The following is a 19,236-nucleotide window of genomic DNA, read 5'->3' on the forward strand; positions in this document are numbered from 1 at the left end:
GTCCTCTTCCAAGGACAAGTCAGCTGACACCAATACGCCAAGCAGGTGCACGGTCTCCACGCGCTCAAATGGGTGGCCATTTACAGCAACCGCTGGTGGAGAGGCCTTGTCAGTCGCCCTAAAGCTGATAACCATATCCTTGGTTTTCTTTTTCGTTCACATACAGTACAGGCAGTTGGTTTTTACCCACTCAGCCACTACATTGACGGCTGCTTGTGTTTGGCCAGGTAGCTTGCCAGGAAGCAACTCTGTGGGTGTGAAGTCATTAGCATACTTGACAGGTTGGACGCTGCTTGGGAGGATGGAGTTTAGGGTGTTCATGCATAGCACAAACGATGGGGGGGAGCATTCCACCTTGGGGAACCACAGCTGGACTGACTGTGAGTTAGAAAGGCATGTTCTCGATCTCACTGTCTGCTTGCTGTTGATAGTGAGCGGGACACGCCATGCTCTGCTAGAGTGAGGTTACATGAACATCCTGTTTTGGCACTTCGTTTGAGGCGTTGTGCCACTCCTGTAGGAGCTGAATACGAGCACTCACCAATACGAGCACTCACCACCTGTTCTTCACAAAGTCATGTTGTGAAGACTTGATGACATGAGCCGTCTCCTTCTCCACTATGTCATGTAGCAACCCCTCAAAGATTTTTCCCATGAGGAAAGAGATTTGCCTGTACTCTTGGGGGAAGGTGGGGTTGCTCTTCTTAGGCACAGCACAGATTATATAGCATTTCCATTGAGAGGGGAAGTTCATAAATTGACGATATGGCACAGTACTGGTGCAAGCTCCTCGTGGTAGGTTTTCAGGAACCAGGGAGGAATCTCTTCGGGGTCTGCAGACTTCTGCCCATTCAGACGCTTCAGCAGTGTTAATTTCGTCAACAAAAAGAGTGACTAAAATATTTGTCTAACACCTATTTCTATGTGGCAATTGAAGAGACTATAACCGACGAATAAGACCCAGAAGAAACTATAACTAAACGACTCTCTTACCTCCCCATAACTAACCAGTCACAACCAGCCTTCTAGTTAGCTACCCTTCACCTGGTTAAGAAATACAAACTTCTTTGCGAAATTAAAAACAATAGCAGTATTGTTTAACAGTAAAACCATTTTACATTCATAAAGCATATCGCGGGCTGTTCTAAAACTAGGCTACTTGCAAATGGGACCGTTAACCATTTGTTTAGGCTGTACATTTTTCAGTCATGATCCCTCATTACCTAGCTATAGCTAACAACCTGGGGCGCGTTCAGCAGGAAGCACCGTTTTGGTACGTTCTGTCATCTTCACAAGGTCGAGTCATTAAAACTCGTTTTTCAACCACTCCACAAATTTCTTGTTAACAAACTATAGTTTTGGCAAGTCGGTTAGGACATCTACTTTGTGCATAACACAAGTAATTTTTCAAAAAATTGTTTACAGACAGATTATTTCACTTATAACTCACTGTATCACAATTCCAGTGGGTCAGAAGTTTACATACACTAAATTGACTGTGCCTTTATACAGCTTGGAAAAATCCAGTAAACCTTGTCATGGCTTTAGAAGCTTCTGATAGGCTAATAGACATCATTTTAGTCAATTGGAGGTGTACCTGTGGAAGTATTTCAAGGCTTACCTTCAAACTCAGTGCCTCTTTGCTTGACATCATGGGAAAATCAAAAGAAATCAGCCAAGACCTCAGAAAAAAAATTGTAGACCTCCACAAGTCTGGTTCATCCTTGGGAGCAATTTCCAAACGCCTGAAGGTACCACGTTCATCTGTACAAACAATAGCACGCAAGTATAAACACCATGGGACCACGCAGCCGTCATACCGCTCAGGAAGGAGACGCGTTCCGTCTCCTAGAGATGAATGTACTTTGGTGCGAAAATTGCAAATCAATCCCAGAACAACAGCAAAGGACCTTGTGAAGATGCTGGAGGAAACAGGTACAAAAGTACCTATATCCACAGTAAAATGAGTCTATATCGACATAATCTGAAAGGCCGCTCAGCAAGGAACAAAACCGCCAGAAAATAGCCAGACTACGGTTTGCAACTGCACATGGGGACAAAGATTGTACTTTTTGGAGAAATGTTCTCTGGTCTGATGAAACAAAATCAGAACTGTTTGGCCATAATGACCATCGTTATGTTTGGATGAAAAAGGGGGAGGCTTACAAGCCGAAGAACACCATCCCAACCGTGAAGCACAGGGCTGGCAGCATCATGTTGTGGGGGTGCTTTGCTGCAGGAGGGACTGGTGCACTTCACAAAATAGATGGCATCATGAGGTAGGAAAATTATGTGGATATATTGAAGCAACATCTCAAGACATCAGTCAGGAAGTTAAAGCTTGGTCACAAATGGGTTTTCCAAATGGACAATGACCCTAAGCATACTTCCAAAGTTGTGGCAAAATGGCTTAAGGACAACAAAGTCAAGGTATTGGAGTGGCCATCACAAAGCCCTGACCTCAATCCTATAGAAAATTTGTGGGCAGAACTGAAAAACCGTGTGCGAGCAAGGACTCCTATAAACCTTATTCAGTTACACCAGCTTTGTCAGGAGGAATGGGCCAAAATTCACCCAACTTATTGTGGGAAGCTTGTGGAAGGCTAATGAAACGTTTGACCCAAGTTAAACACATGCGCCTGTGTGCCTGTGGCACACAGGCGCATGTGCCACTTCCCCACTCAAACAGCAGAAAAAGGCAGTTCGAACAAGGGATAATCCGATATTAGGCTACTGCCAGTAGGAGGCGATAGAGCACCAGTTTTGGAGAGATATAATTATATTCATCTTTCATAAACAAATCACATGAAACCAGACACACGGTATACAGACGCATTTCTGGTTCAAACAATGACTTCTCCCTTTCAATGTTTTTTTTTTATTTATCTGGGGGTGATCATCCTGTGATGATCATCCTACCATCTCGACACCGGTCTGCAGGGTTGGTATCTCCAGCTACGGCGTCATTCCCTGGAGTCTGGTCGGCCATGTTGTAATGGGGTTGGATGCGGGCTGTTGTAAGTTTAGAGGTAGGAAGTGTATCTACAGGAACTGGGTTACTTTTGACGACTTCTTTTGTCATCATGTCGCTGGACAGATTTTGCTGGGGTTTTATGCACTGAGGTTCTGTCTGTGTCAGCTCCTTTAGTAATTTATTTTCTTCAACATTCGTCTTGCTTTGATTTAACTTCCTTGTTTGTTTTTTTCATTCACCGAGCACAAAAACGATTGAGAAAGGCTGATGATTTGTTGCAGGGAGTCGGGATGGGGGCGACTGTGATTTCCATGTTGGAATACTAGCTGATTTTGCGTCGAACCCAGAAATACATTGGAAATACAAACACAGGCGCATGTGGCACAAGAGCGTGGATTTCTAAAAGGTAAGATTGTTTACCATGATAAAAAATAACAAGTTGACGATCCAATAGTCATGGTAGGCCCACCAGCCCTCTATGGTCGATTTTTCAGGGCATTGTCTGTACATAATTGCTCTGACCCCTACGAATAGCGGTCAATAGCCTATTATTAAAGTTACATGACAATCTTAGTGTGATAAGTTAAAATTCGTTTTTGGAGATAAGCTTCACAGGCCTAGTGTAGTTAACAATAAGGCTATCTCTGGTCTGAGCATGTGATTTAAGTTTTATATGTAGGCTATGGGCTTTAGTTTCCGTAAAGCCTGCATTCCTTTCTCAAACCCTGACAATCGTTTCTTGATGGTAATCACGTTAGTCCAGACGACAGTGTCCGATATTTCGAGACGACTGCTCCAATACCGAACACATGGAACAGTGAACTGAAGAAGCAACAATGTAGCATTGTCTGGACTCTATCACCGCATGGTCAAATGTAACACATCCTATTCTTGATTGTCCTGAAGATTGCTAACAGGTAATTAAGTTAAAGCAACTGTACGGAATGTGATTGGTAAATTGATAATGTCCATCTGCAGGCTGGCTACACGTAGTCCATTCCTACACGATTTCCAGTAATGAGAGTGAAGAAATGAATTACCTCAAATTCAATTTCGGTATAGGCCTACACTAGTCATCCCAGAATGCAAATATGGAGGTTCAATTGGTAGAAGGGGATAGAGTACTACCTCATAAAAGAATACCAACTCCACACCACCCTATGTTAAAAATATCTGAGGCGTATGCTTGAGCTTGTAAAACGTCTGAATACACCGACAGATGTTTGGAGCGGTGTCAGTTGAATGGAGAGAACTACTGACTGACTATCGTTGCAGGGATTAAAATACTATGTCTGAAAGATCCAAGGCCTTTAAGCATTGTTATGTCTACTGTCGTCCTCAGGATTCAGAGCAACCTAGACATTACCAAAGCTCCAAATGTGACCCCCTAGGCTAGAACCTATTCACGAAGACACTGATGGACCCTCTTGGATGAACCAACATTAGCTTAACGTCCACTAGCATTCACTGTGTGTTACTCTGTGATATTGGTTGCCTTTAATGTGATAGTACAGAAATGACCAGGTATATAGGTTACTTAAGGCACGACATGGTAACCGCACAGTAATGACAAATGCCTTACGAAAGATTTTACAACCAAACTGATTGAGAAGCCACTGTGATAGAAGGATGAGAACATCAGTCACATACAGTAGGTCATGACTTGAGAGACATGGGTCTGATTCTCTAGAGACTGTCACTGTCAGTGGGAATGAGGACATTTCACACCCACGCCAGTGCCTTACAGCGAGAATGTCAGCTGGATCTGGGACAGAAGTATTGAAGAGTTGTGTAGCATGTGAAAAACACAGAGTGGGCTTGCCTTCTATGAGCTTTTAGTAAACTGTTCCAGCTGGGAGACGGGAGAGCTGGGCCGTAATATATACTAGGCACCAATGAAAGAAAAGTGACTGAAATAGGGACGGACTACCTGAACTTCAATAAGCTACTGTATTTTTCTGTTGCTACGTTTTACACTATTGAATATGACCCTGAATCCTTGGCGATGCCAGGCCAATGGTAGTGTCTGTCTGTCGTAGCTACGTATAACATAGAGATAATTGTTGAGTGTGGAACCAAGGAAATTGAGGGAACTTCTCTTTACGTCAGGGAGCCTATTGCTGAAGGAAGTAGCGTAGGATGTAGCTTAATCTTATCATCCCTACTTCAGTACCATGCAGTCAGTAAGTGACGTCAAGCTACAGTTGTGTACATTGGTGTGACTGAACACAAGCTGTGTTCGAATACTCATACTAACCGCACTAACCATACTCTTTGTGACATAAATTGAGCATGTAGTATGCTTATTAGTCATAGTATGGATATAGTTAGTATGCCAAAAGTTCCCGGATGTCGTACTACATTCGTCAAAATACAAAGTACACAAGCAATGGGACACTATTTCACGTTTTCAGATTTGAAGAAAATGGCAGAAATTATGCAGCCGCATTCCGACGAGAGTGGATACAAATTCGTTGCTTTAACTAATTATGACAAATGTGAAGAAAATGTTGAGCAGTGCAATAAAGTAATGACTTTTCAAATAAGGTACGTCACACGTGATGTTGGCTGACAATTTGTTAGCTACGATGTCCTTATGAACAGCATAGGATATCATTACAGCAGTATGTACCGGGTATGTTAGCTAGCTACTGTAACTTTAGTTGGCTACTAATACATCAAACTTGCCGGTATATTTACTTACTTAACTACGCAACGTTTATTGACTTGATTATTCACGTCATTCATAGCTTGGCTAAGTGGTATAGATGTTCGGGTGTGCAGAATAACAGGTGAATTTCCGAACGCTCAACACCCATTGAATATGACCCGTGTCAGTAATAGTCTGCAAAAAAAAAAAACGTCATTCAATTGTTTCCAGCAGCACAGTTAGAGTAACCAACGCTCTGGATAACATAAAAACAGCCTAACCAGCTTTGCGAGGGCAAGTAAAATGGTCAGATTGAGTTTATGAACACACCCGAAGTCTAGCTAGTCATTGGTTTTGCTAGCAAGAGGTTGCATAGCAACAGCATCAACTTCCGGTAGACAGAGTACGCTCAACTGAAGAGATACCGCTTGTTTACAATATACTAAAATGAATTAATAGTATATAGTATGTAGTATATACTCATTAAGTATGGTATACAGTATGTTAGTATGGGTATTCGAACACCGCGACAGTGTTTGAAGGAAGGGTTAGTAATGGTGGTGATGTCACAAGTCACCACAGCACACATTGGCAGTCAGCGCAAATCCTGAGAAGTAGGTGTTGATAGTTTAAATAGTCTTTCTCTGGCTGTTACTGTAAAAAAAAACGGAAGGTGTGTGGTCACCTGCTCCTAAAATAGCTCCTACACACTCAAGATTGACCATTGTATTGGCAGACGCAACCAGGTATTCTGTGACGCTGGCAGCCTGGCACAGCGCCAAAGGTGGAGAGATGTTCTAATTCCGGCATAGCCAATAGTAGGCTACGTGGTTTTTGAACATCATAACACACACGACACTGCGTCCTTAATAATCATAGCAACATGTATACTACCTCTTCATTTCAAATTTCGGCCTAGTCTTGCATGCCATACATGTGAGAGACTACATTATGGGCTAATTCTGTAATTATGCTGGTAGAATAAGTCATCAATGTAAAGTGATGTTCCAACTTCCTTCCTTTTTAAAATATTTATTGTTTGATATTGTAAGACTGCAGTTTAAACCTTGGCATTGGAGGAATGCGGAGGAAGACGTAGCATCAGTTGGGGATTTAAAGCATGGTAAGCTCTAAGGACCCTCCCTGTCTACAGCCACGGTGTCAGCTGCTAACAGCTGTCCGTCCAGAAGGCGGGGCTACTCGCATACCCCTAGTTGCCGTGGAAACTTCCCCCATCACGCCCCTTCATTCATTCAAACATAAGGGATGGTTCCCCTTGCGTTACAGTGGGCACGTTTCCATTGACCCAGGTTTATTTGATAGGAGCATTGTCGCCAAAATAAGTCATTGCGGCGTGTAATGGAAAAGGCAGATATAGGATACATTTTCTAAAGATCGACAATCGTTATCCGCTCGACAGTGTTGGATAGTTTATTTTTGTGTAACTTTCTTTGTTTGCGACAAATGATGATAGGAACGCTCTTTGTCGAATAAATTATGACTGCCGAATACTTTTGAAGATCAGGGGGACACGGGATGCAATCACTTAACTGTAAGCTACACTCCACGTTTTATTCTGAATGCCCACTGCTAGCAAAATGAAATGTAACAAAAAAACATGTTTCTTTGCAGGACAAGGATTGTCCTGACTGAAGAATGCCTGAACAAGTTTCACCATCCAATTATGTCTGATCTACAGGGGTGATAGTTTCACCATGGCACGGACCGTGGCGATACATTGGCACTTGAGAATAATTTGAGTATCGCAAATATTTGTCAATTATTGCATTCTATACGTGCTTGCTATCGCAGGCTACCTGAGACATGATAGGTGGGAGGGCTGACATACAGTCGGCAATTTATTAATGTGAAATTTGCCTATATGGGTAATGAAAACACTTCAACCACTACATTTCTATTCAACACTACGTTTTTTTTTGGTGTGACATCCAGCTCTTTTTATCGACACAAGATGGCTAAATGGAAACGCGCCCTAGCAGGCAATTGTGGCATCTATTTTCTAAGCATTCTAAATGTCAACAAAAAAATCCCTGGACAAGTTAATAGAAACAAATATAATTCGGCTTCTCCATGCGCTGATGCTGCGGATGGTCATTAGTAGCCTACCAAACTTGCTAACTGCCTGGTACTCAGTACTCTATTGTTCCTCTAACCACTCCGACATCCATGCAAATATAATCGAAAATCTAATCAAACACTTCATGAGAGCCCATGAGCTCATGTTGCGCAACATTTCTATAGGCTATGCAATTGCATGAGAAAATCATTTTGATGGCCTCTGTTAAAAAAAAGGAGGATGTCATCAGCTTTCTATAGGTTAGGCCTACTATATTATGCACTTTCCTAATATTAAGAACAGTGCTTTGCTTTACAGCAGGAGTATAGCTTACCTGGCAGGCATGACAATTAACCATGGGAAAAGTGTCCTCCATTCTCTATTTAAGTGCATAGATGACATGTATTTTTATTTCCATGCCCTTGTTCTGAGGCAGGTGCATTATAATGGTCCATTCTAAATCAAAACTGATACACATATTATTTAGTATATGTAAATACAACATTAAATTAAGAATAGTCTGATGGGTGACAATATTAGCCTATCACTTATGAATGATGCCCAGCTTGTGCATTCAGGCAAGAAAGAGCGCATACCTTTTTTTGTCGACTTTTTCAAATCATAGTCGCACACCTCGCGTCCTAGCCCATAGGCTTACAGTGCCTTCAGAAAGTATTCAGACCCGTTGACTTTTCCAAATGTTGTTATATTACAGCCTTATTCTAAATGGATATTTTTTTTTTAATCCTCAGCAATCTACACACAATACCCCATAATGACAAAGCGAAAATGGGTTTTTAGACATAAAACAGAAATACCTTATTTATATACAGTACTAGTCAAAAGCTTGGACACCTACTCATTCAAGGGTTTTTCTTTATTTAAAAAATGTTCTACATCGTAGAATAATAGTGAAGATATCATAACTATGAAATAACACATGGAATCATGTAGTAACCAAAAAACTGTTAAACAAATAAAAATATACTTTACATTTTAGATTCTTCAAAGTAGCCACCCTTTGCCTTCATGACAGCTTTGCACACTCTTGGCATTCTCTCAACCAGCTTCACCTGGAATGCTTTTCCAACAGTCTTGAAGGAGTTCCAACATATGCTGAGCACTTGTTGGCTGCTTATCGTTCACTCTGCGGTCCCACTCATCCCAAACCATCTCAATTGGTTTGAGGTCGGGTGATTGTGGAGGCCAGGTCATCTGAGGCAGCACTCCATCACACTCCTTCTTAGTCAAATAGCCCTTACACAGCCTGGAGGTGTGTTGGGTCATTGTCCTGCTGAAAAAGAAATGATAGTGGGACTAAGCGCAAACCAGATGGGATGGGGTATCGCTGCATAATGCTGTGGTAGCCATGCTGGTTAACCTCTCGGGCAGGTGGGACGCAATCGTCAGGGAAAATACAGCGCGCCATATTCAAATAAAATGCTATAAAAAACAAACTTTCATTAAATCACACATGTAAGATACCAAATTAAAGCTACACGTTGTGAATCCAGCCAACATGTCAGATTTCAGAAAGGCTTTTCGGCGAAAGCATAAGATGCTATTATCTGATGATAGCACAACAGTAAACAAAGAGAGAAGCATATTTCAACACTGCAAGCACGACACAAAATGCAGAAATAAAATATAAATCATGTCTTTGACGAAATTATTTTGTTGGCACTCCAATATGTCCCATAAACATCACAAATGGTCCTTTTGTTCGATTAATTCCGTCGATATACACTGCTCAAAAAAATAAAGGGAACACTTAAACAACACAATGTAACTCCAAGTCAATCACACTTCTGTGAAATCAAACTGTCCACTTAGGAAGCAACACTGATTGACAATAAATTTCACATGCTGTTGTGCAAATGGAATAGACAAAAGGTGGAAATTATAGGCAATTAGCAAGACACCCCCAATAAAGGAGTGATTCTGCAGGTGGTGACCACAGACCACTTCTCAGTTCCTATGCTTCCTGGCTGATGTTTTGGTCACTTTTGAATGCTGGCGGTGCTCTCACTCTAGTGGTAGCATGAGACGGAGTCTACAACCCACACAAGTGGCTCAGGTAGTGCAGCTCATCCAGGATGGCACATCAATGTGAGCTGTGGCAAGAAGGTTTGCTGTGTGTCAACGTAGTGTCCAGAGCATGGAGGCGCTACCAGGAGACAGGCCAGTACATCAGGAGACGTGGAGGAGGCCGTAGGAGGGCAACAACCCAGCAGCAGGACTGCTACCTCCGCCTTTGTGCAAGGAGGAGCACTGCCAGAGCCCTGCAAAACCTCCAGCAGGCCACAAATGTGCATCAGATAATAGCATCAGTGTTGCTTCCTAAGTGGACAGTTTGATTTCACAGAAGTGTGATTGACTTGGAGTTACATTGTGTTGTTTAAGTGTTCCCTTTTATTTTTTTGAGCAGTGTATATCCAAAATGTCAATTTATTTGGACCGTTTCATCCAGAAAAACACAGCTTCCAACTTTCGCCACTTCACTACAAAATGTATCAAAAGTTACATGTAAACTTTACCAAAACATTTCAAACTACTTTTGTAATACAACGTTAGGTATTTTTAAACGTTAATAATCGATCAATTTGAAGACAGGATGATCTGTGTCCAATACAAAAAGAAAACAAACTGACGCAACTTTTTTCGTAACGTGCCTCTCTCAAAAATTTTACTTCATGTGACCCTCATTTACGATAGCCCTACTTCTTCATTACACAAAGGAATAACCTCAACCGATTTCCAAGGACTGGTGACATCCAGTGGAAGCGGTAGGAACTGTAAGCAAGTCCATTAGAAATCTGGTGTCTCTAAGAAAACTAATTGAAAAGACAGTGACATCAAAAAACAAAAAAATCTGAATGGTTTGTCCTCAGGGTTTTGCCTGCTACATAAGTTCTGTTATTCCCACAGACATGATTCAAACAGTTTTAGAAACTTCAGAGTGTTTTCTATCCAAATCTACTAATAATATGCATATCTTATATTCTGGGGATGAGTAGCAGGCAGTTGAATTTTGGTATGCTATTTATCCGAAAGTGAAAATGCTGCCCCCTGCCCACAAGAAGTTAAGTGTGCTTTGAATTCTAAATGAATCACCTACACTGTCACCAGCAAAGCACAATCACACCTCCTCCTCCATGCTTCAAGGTGGGAACCACACATGCGGAGATCAACCGTTCACCTACTCTGCGTCTCACAAAGACACCGCGGTTGGAACCAAAAATCTAAGGACAGATTTCCACCGGTCTAATGTCCATTGCTCGTGTTTCTTGGCCCAAGCAAGTCTCTTCTTATTATTGGTGTCCTTTAGAAGTGGCTTCTTTACAGCAATTCGACCATGAAGGCCTGATTGGGGCGGCAGGTAGCCTAGTGGTTAGAGCGTTTGGCCAGTAACCGAAAGGTTGCTAGATCAAATTCCTGAGCTGACAAGGTAAAAATCTGTTGTACTGCACCTGAACAAGGCAGTTAACTGGTAACTCTAATGAACTTATCCTCTGCCACAGAGGTAGCTGGTTGAGAGAATGCCAAGAGTGTGCAAAGCTGTCATTAAGGCAAAGGGTCGCAACTTTGAAGAATATAACACTATTTTGGTTACACCATGATTCCATATGCGTTATTTCATAGTTTTGATGTCTTCACTATTATTCTACAATGTAGAAAATAATACAAATAAAGAAAAACCCTGGAATGAGTAGGCGTGTCCAAACTTTTGACTGGTACTGTAAGTATTCAGACCCTTTGCTATGATACTCGAAATTGAGCTCAGGTGCATCCTGTTTCCATTGATCATCCTTGATGTTTCTACAACTTGATTAGAGTCCACCTGTGGTAAATTCAATTGATTGGACATGATTTGCAAAGGCACACACCTGTCTATATAAGGTCCCACAGTTAACAGTGCATGTCAGAGCAAAAACCAAGCCATGAGGTTGAAGGAATTGTCCGTGGAGGTCCGAGACAGGATTGTGTCAAGGCACAGATCTGGGGAAGGGTACCAAAACATTTCTGCAGCATTGAAGGTCCCCAAGAACACAGTGGCCTCCATCATTCTTAAATGGATGAAGTTTGGAACCACCAAGACTCTTCCTAGACCTGGCCACCCGGCCAAACTGAGCAATCAGGGGAGAAGGGCCTTGGTCAGGGAGGTGACCAAGAACCCAATGGTCACACTGACAGAGCTCTAGATTTCCTCTGTGGAGATGGGAGAACCTTCCAGAAAGACAACTATCTCTGCAGCACTCCACCAATTAGGCCTTTATGGTAAAGTGGCCAGATGGAAGCCACTCCTCAGTAAAAGGCACATGACAGCCCACTTGGAGTTTGCCAAAAGACACCTACAGACAAGGTTCTCTGGTCTGATGAAACCAAGATTGAACTCTGGCCTTAATGCCAAGCGTTACAACTGGAGGAAACCTGGCGCCATCTCTACGGTGAAGCATGGTGGTGACAGCATCATGCTGTGGGCATGTTTTTCAGGGGCAGGGACTGGGATACTAGTCAGAATTAAGGCAAAGATGAATGGAGCAAAGTACAGAGAGCTCCTTGATGAAAACCTGCTCCAGAGTGCTCAGGACCTCAGACTGGGGTGAAGGTTCCCCTTCCAACAGCACAACGACCCTAAGCACACAGCCAAGACAACGCAGGAGTGGCTTCGGGAAAAGTCTCTGAATGTCCTTGAGTGGCCTAGCCAGAGCCTGGACTTGAACCTGATCGAACATCTCTGGAGAGAACTGAAAATAGCTGTGCAGCAACACTCCCCATCCAACCTGACAGAGCTTGAGAGGATCTGCAGAGAAGAATGGGAGAACTCCCCAAATACAGGTGCGCCAAGCTTATAGCTTCATACCCAAGAAGACTCTAGGCTGTAATCGCTGCCAAAGGTGCTTCAACAAACTACTGAGTAAAGGGTCTGAATACTTTTTTTTCCTTTTAATATAAATTAGCAAACATTTCTAAACATGTTTTTGCTTTGTCGTTATGGGGTATTGTGTGTGGATTGAGGGGGGATGATAATGTAATACATTTTAGAATAAGGTTGTAACCTAACAAAATGTGGAAAAAGTCAAGGGGTCTGAATCCAACGTCACAGTATATGTTTTGGGTTTGTATCACAACTAAAATCGGTAATTAACTTAAAATTAAGCACATTAACCTGCTTTATAGAGCCTAACTGGCATACATAGGCTGCACGTGAGTTTCAAGGTTGGGAAAGATGATTTTCCCGCTAATTGATTGCATTTTGGAACATTCGCGCTTATAGCCTACTGCCATGTGCGCATTGCTGCGCTTATAATGTGAAAAAATTGCCTAATGTTTTATCAACATTTTTAAGCTAAATGATCAGCCTCATTTCTTTTAAATCGTTTTTTTGATGCTGGTTGGTTGTATTAATTTGGGATCTATTGCATCCCACAACTGTAGCAGAGTATGCTTGGAATATTTATTTCTTGCATAGAAGGACAAGTTGGCCAATATAATAGGTCAACTTTTGTACTATGGCGGACAGTAGATTGACATAGGCAAGTGCTTTTGCTGTTCGTTAGGCCCACTCATCATGTTGGCTGACAAAGTAGGCTAAATGTGGACAGTTCTATCTTAAATATGCGCCTAGGAATTCGATAAGAGGGACGCGAGCGGTTGCGTCCCCGATGTTTCTGTCTTCATTCACTTGTAGCCTACTTCTTAGCTGAAATGCCTGTGAGAAGAACCCGATCGTGTGGCAGGCATTGGCTGCATCTGAGAGAGCCATGTGAGTGAGAGGTGCTTCGGAGCACTGCAGCTGGGAGAAGGGAATTATAATTAGCCTATTATATTCAGCCCAAGGGCACAACGGCCACTTTGGCCTCAAAAGGCATGGATTTCTTTAGGGGGCATTACGGCCACACAAGTGGGACGCCGCCGGGAAATTCGTGTCCTGATGAGAATATTATCAAGTGCTTGTCAAATTGTGAGAGGCTGTTGAAGAGTGTGCAGATTGCAACTTTTTTCATATCATCGTTAAAGTCCCATCATGCAGCCTTAGAATGTATTAAACATCAAAATATATGGCCTAACGTTTGATCACAACTAAAGTTGCATAAATAACTCTAAATTAGGCATATAGGAGGACCAGTTTCTTTGTTAACCGCTCAACACGGAATGTGCGCACTTCCTTTGAAATCGTTTGGAGAAAATATCCTTTCTATTTTATCAAGCTATGTTCAATTGTCTTCATACTATAAAATAATGCCACGGAAATAAATGAACTAGTGTATCCCACAGCCATATGGCATAGCCATATCAGGGCCTAACATAAGGACAACTCAGAGTATGCTATTCTGTTCTTCTGAAATAGACTACATTTTCTTCTTGTCATGTTTCTTTAGACCTGTCTAAAATAAATCATGGATTTATTGTGAAGGTGTAGGCTATATTAAATGGATTTAAAATGTAGATGTTCCAAATGTCTGCATCAGAGGCTTGTAGGTTATGCGTGGAAGCCAGGAGATGCTAAATGTGTTTATGTTAATTAACGGTCAATTACCGTGAGACCGACAGTTATTTGCATGACAATCACTGGCTGACAAAATGTCATAACCACCACAGCCCTAGTGTCAATCAATGTTTCTATTTGTCACTGATATTTAGTGTACAGTATGTCATTTCACCTGCACCGTTCATTATTGTCAGGCATCAGCTTTATGTCTAAGTTACCTTGTTTTGGTAACCATGACCCAGAACAACAAGGTTGACTGATATCCATCAGCTAACCAGTTTGTCTGTTTCTTTCTTTCCTATTCCTCCTCCTCTCTCTCTCTCTGTCTCTCTCTGTCTCTGTCTGTCTCTCTCTGTCTCTGTCTCTCTCTCTCTTTGTCCTTGGTAGGACGTGCACATAGAGGTGTCATTGAGATGGCCTCTTGGCCGTACTGAATGTGTGTATTCATCAGTGAGTTTCCTTAGTGCGCACACTCATTTGTGTGTGCACGTGCGCTTGTGTGTAGACTTTGAGCATGCGTTTCTGCGCGCGCGCGTGTTTCTGCCTGTCTGCGGTCCCCTCAGTGAAAGCCACAGCAGGTGGCCTGGAGCAGAAAGGCCCGGCGGAAGGAAGTCTGGGCCAGAGTGATCTGTCCATTTCTCACTGACCATCCCAACACTCCCTCCATTTCAGAGCAGTCGGCACAGGGGATTCATGTCCCTATGAGTTCTAGTCTGGGTGCCAGTCTGTTTCTGCTCTCTTGCCAACTCCTCATGGAACTGTAATGCCAAACAATGACATCAATGGAGTTAGCAAGAACAAACAGATCTGGGACCAGATCTGGGACTATCGGTCTAGTCCTCAAACAGCTCTTCCTGCTACGCAATCAGGCCATTTTCATCATGATGGGGCGAATCCTAACTGAGTTTTCAATTAGTCATGTTAGTCATTTGATTAGTCATTTGTTAGTCATTTGATGACGACAATGGGACTTAAGTGGCAATTCCTAGGCCGTCATTGTAAAAAATAATTTGTTCTTAACTCTGACTTGCCTAGTTAAATAAAGGTTCAATTGAAAAAAAAGTAAAAACATTTGATAAACAAATGTACAAAAGTCTGATGCAGAACTCTGGAGAAGGGTGAAGTTGCCCCTAGATGCTGATCTTTGATCAGTTTCACATTTCCCTCACTCTAGATACACTCTAGATACAGTATGTACTGACCCTAGATATGTACCTAGGGGAAATGTCACTCCAGAGCCAGATCTCCAGGCTGTTTAATGGTGAATGCACATGTCTCCGCTCACCTCCATGTTATCAGCCCAGGGCCTTTCATGAAGCTTGTGTGGAATTTCCAGTTCTTTCCCACTGTCAGGAAAGACTGGGCCAGGGGTGGAGGATACGATATACACAGAACCTTCATTCCACAGCAGTCTACAGTCGTGGCCAAAAGTTTTGAGAATGACACAAATAATAGTTTTCACAAAGTCAGCTGCCTCAGTTTGTATGAAGGCAATTTCCATATACTCCAGAGTGTTATGAAGAGTGCAAGTCCCTTTTGCAAAGTCCCTCTTTGCCATGCAAATGAACTGAATCCCCTAAAAACATGTCCACTGCATTTCAGCCCTGCCACAAAAGGACCAGCTGACATCATGTCAGTGATTCTCTCGTTAACACAGGTGTGAGTGTTGACGAGGACAAGGCTGGAGATCACTCTGTCATGCTGATTGAGTTCGAATAACAGACTGGAAGCTTCAAAAGGAGGGTGTTGCTTGGAATCATTGTTCTTCATCTGTCAACCATGGTTACCTGCAAGGAAACATGTGCCGTCATCATTGCTTTGCACAAAAAAACATTTATTGGATCTTCAAGGAGAGCAGTTCAATTGTTGTGAAGAAGGCTTCAGGTCGCCCTTAAAATTCCAGCAAGCGCCAGGACCGTCTCCTAAAGTTGATTCAGCTGCGGGATCGGGGCACCACCAGTACAGAGCTTGCTCAGGAATGGCAGCAGGCAGGTGTGAGTGCATCTGCACGCACAGTGAGGCGAAGACTTTTGGAGGATGGCCTGGTGTCAAGAAGGGCAGCAAAGAAGCCACTTCTCTCCAGGTAAAACATCAGGGACAGACTGATATTCTGCAAAAGGTACAGGGATTGGACTGCTGAGGACTGGGGTAAAGTCATTTTCTCTGAATCCCCTTTCCGATTGTTTCGGAAAAAAGCTTGTCCGGAGTAGACAAGGTGAGCGCTACCATCAGTCCTGTCTCATGCCAACAGTAAAGCATCCTGAGACCATTCATGTGTAGGGTTGCTTCTCAGCCAAGGGAGTGTGCTCACTCACAATGTTGCCAACACATCCTCGGAGAGCAACTTCTCCCAACCATCCAGGAACAGTTTGGTGACGAACAATGCCTTTTCCAGCATGATGGGGCACCTTGCCATAAGGCAAAAGTGCCAAGTGGCTCGGGGAACAAAACATCGATATTTTGGGTACATGGCCAGGAAACTCCCCAGACCTTAATCCCATTGAGAACTTGTGGTCAATCCTCAAGAGGCGGGTGGACAAACAAAAACCCACAAATTCTCCAAGCATTGATTATGCAAGAATGGGCTGCCATCAGTCAGGATGTTGCCCAGAAGTTAATTGACAGCATGCCAGGGCGGATTGCAGAGGTCTTGAAAAAGAAGGGTCAACACTGCAAATATTGACTCTTTGCATCAACTTCATGTAATTGTCAATAAAAGCCTTTGACACTTATGACATGCTTGTAATTATTCTTCAGTATTCCATAGTAACATCTGACAAAAATATCTGAAGACACTGAAGCAGCAAACTTTGTGGAAATTAATATTTGTGTCATTCTCAAAACTTTTGGCCACGACTGTACAGTAGAGGTCTTCATGGATCCACCTGTATCCGAATACCAGAGACCCAATCCAGGATCCGAGCAGGTCTGGATCCATAATTCGAAATAATGTCATGGGTCCGGGTCGCATCTGATACGATTGTCACGGGTCTGGGATACATGTCATTTTAACCGACTTGTCTGGATGGACCCATACAGATCCGAACACGACTGCTGCAGTAGGGGAGAGAGACATGTTATAATTTCTGCTGCTGCACTTTGCTTTTCACGAGAGTGCTTGTTGTTGGCCAATCATAAGTCATCAAAGCGGCAATAGGCTACAGTAAAGTTAGGAGATATCTAATCAGTGGAGGAATATGGAATTAAAAGGATGGAATTAAAAGTTAAAGGAGAAGGATAGGCTACAACTGGTCGGCTGTTATTTTATGTTCTGAATGCAGTTGTTGTTTGTAACTGTGTAGGACGAGAAAGCCCATTTGAATGCATATCAGGTCCGGATGTGAAATCCCCAGGTCCAATTTGGGACGGGTCCAACATACTATAGTTATGTTTTGCCATGTTCAGCAGAATTGCCGAAGATATTATCTTATTCTGTTGTAATGCGGTTTTTATTTATTTATTTGATAGCTCTGCAGAATATTCTGATTCTGTGATCTGAGATTTAGAGTAAACACATCAAATCTCTTTTGATGACGGAAGCTGATTCTGCTGTTTTAATGTGGATTTAGTGTGACTATTTTTAATCCTCTACCATTAACTTTTGTGGAGGTACTCAAATCTCTATTGGTATCCATCCAAATATAAGTGGACTGACAAACAGTGCAGACTGCCGACTGATTTAAATCTATACAGCTTTAAATAATAGCTGCTCCTAGCTATCATAGCTCCTCTCCAGCCTTGACTCTCCAATCTGGGCTGACCTTTGGGATCACACAGAAGGGACCACTTTAGCCCTTTAATCTTATCGGTGTTATTTTTTCATAGTTTTTCTACCAAACATACTTTCAATAAAGTTTTGTTATGGGCATTTGCATTTTCCTCTGTAAATATATTATCTGTCCAGGTACAACACCGTTCTAAAAGTTATTTAACTTTTTATTTTATTTAGCCAAACCTGCCTGCGCAAGAAACACAGTGCACTCAGGACAGCGGGCTGTTCACTGAAGATCTGTAGCACCAATCACTGGTAGGGACTTTGTCATTCCTTCTCCTCAGATCCCACCTAGTCAAGTCTCACCCCTGCACCAGTTAAGTTTGACCCCTGTTCAACACTCACCCCTCCCCTAGTCAAGAATCAACCAGTGGTTTTTAGCAAGGCCCCTACACATTTTGCCATGGGGCTGAGGGATAAATGTGCAGTTTTATAGCTAATCTCATTCTTTTCTACACATTTTTCCCATGAGGCTGAGAGAAAATGTTGCTATTTTAAAGCGAATTTACTTGAATTCTAAGCATTTTGCCATGGCTTATGACGTGTTCATATGCTGTCTGGGTGGCTTGCAACAATATATTTTTTTTTAGCCCAGGCGAAACACTGGTGATGAAACACTAGTGAGCACACCAGGGGTGAGGGAGTCAGGGGGTCAAGGAGCCTCAGGTGGCGGTGTAACTCCAGGTCCCCCTCTGTGGAATGTATGAGGGCCGTACCGTTCAGCTAAAGCAATTCCAGGGTGACGTTTCCCCTAGGTACAGATCTAAGATCAGCTTTCCCTCAACCAATCCTTAGTGAGAACAATGGAAAAACTGACCCAAGATCACCGTCTTGGGGCAACTTCACCCTACGCCAGCCAATGCATTCCAAACGTACTAGGGTGTAATCTGAGCCAAAAGAACCCTATGCAAATCAGGTCGACACTTTTGATGCCAAAATGTGTTTGCGTCTTCCTCAGCTTGCTACATAGAGATATTTGCTGTCTTCTAAATAAGCAAGCTATTCCTGAATCTTTCGCCGTCTCAGAACACAACGCTTTTGATTTAGACAGAGGGAAGTATGAGGCAACTTCGACCTAGTTTAGGAAGGACACGTTTCTATTTCAACAGCAGCTAACGCACTGTAATGAAAGACCTCCTGAGAAGTCTCGGAGCTTTTCCCTGATAAGACAACACATCTATGGTCTGCATTTATTCTGTCTCTCCTTCAGATCAGACAGAGGAAATGTTTGAGGGTTGTAATAACCAAACTTTTCCTTTTTCGACTCTAC

General features: G+C 42.6%; 1 protein-coding gene across 3 annotated transcripts in view; it reads left to right on the forward strand.

Annotated features, from left to right (window-relative positions):
- Window positions 1-2,819: 2,819 nt before the first annotated feature.
- Window positions 2,820-19,236, forward strand: part of LOC139583837 (tyrosine-protein kinase Yes-like) — a 50,741-nt gene continuing 34,324 nt past the window's right edge. Inside the window, exons 1-2 of one of the 3 annotated variants that reach the window (XM_071415373.1) lie at window positions 2,821-3,029; window positions 3,256-3,380. Coding sequence is in view for 1 of the 3 variants with exons in the window: in XM_071415371.1 (XP_071271472.1) it covers window positions 2,996-3,029 (34 nt within the window). In the remaining 2 variants the exon portion in view is untranslated. Of the gene's footprint in view, window positions 3,381-19,236 lie in introns of all 3 variants that reach the window. The other 2 variants (XM_071415371.1, XM_071415372.1) reach the window with 2 other exon arrangements.

This window comes from Salvelinus alpinus, chromosome 8, assembly GCF_045679555.1.
Source record: "Salvelinus alpinus chromosome 8, SLU_Salpinus.1, whole genome shotgun sequence".
In the NCBI taxonomy this organism is placed as follows: domain Eukaryota; kingdom Metazoa; phylum Chordata; class Actinopteri; order Salmoniformes; family Salmonidae; genus Salvelinus; species Salvelinus alpinus.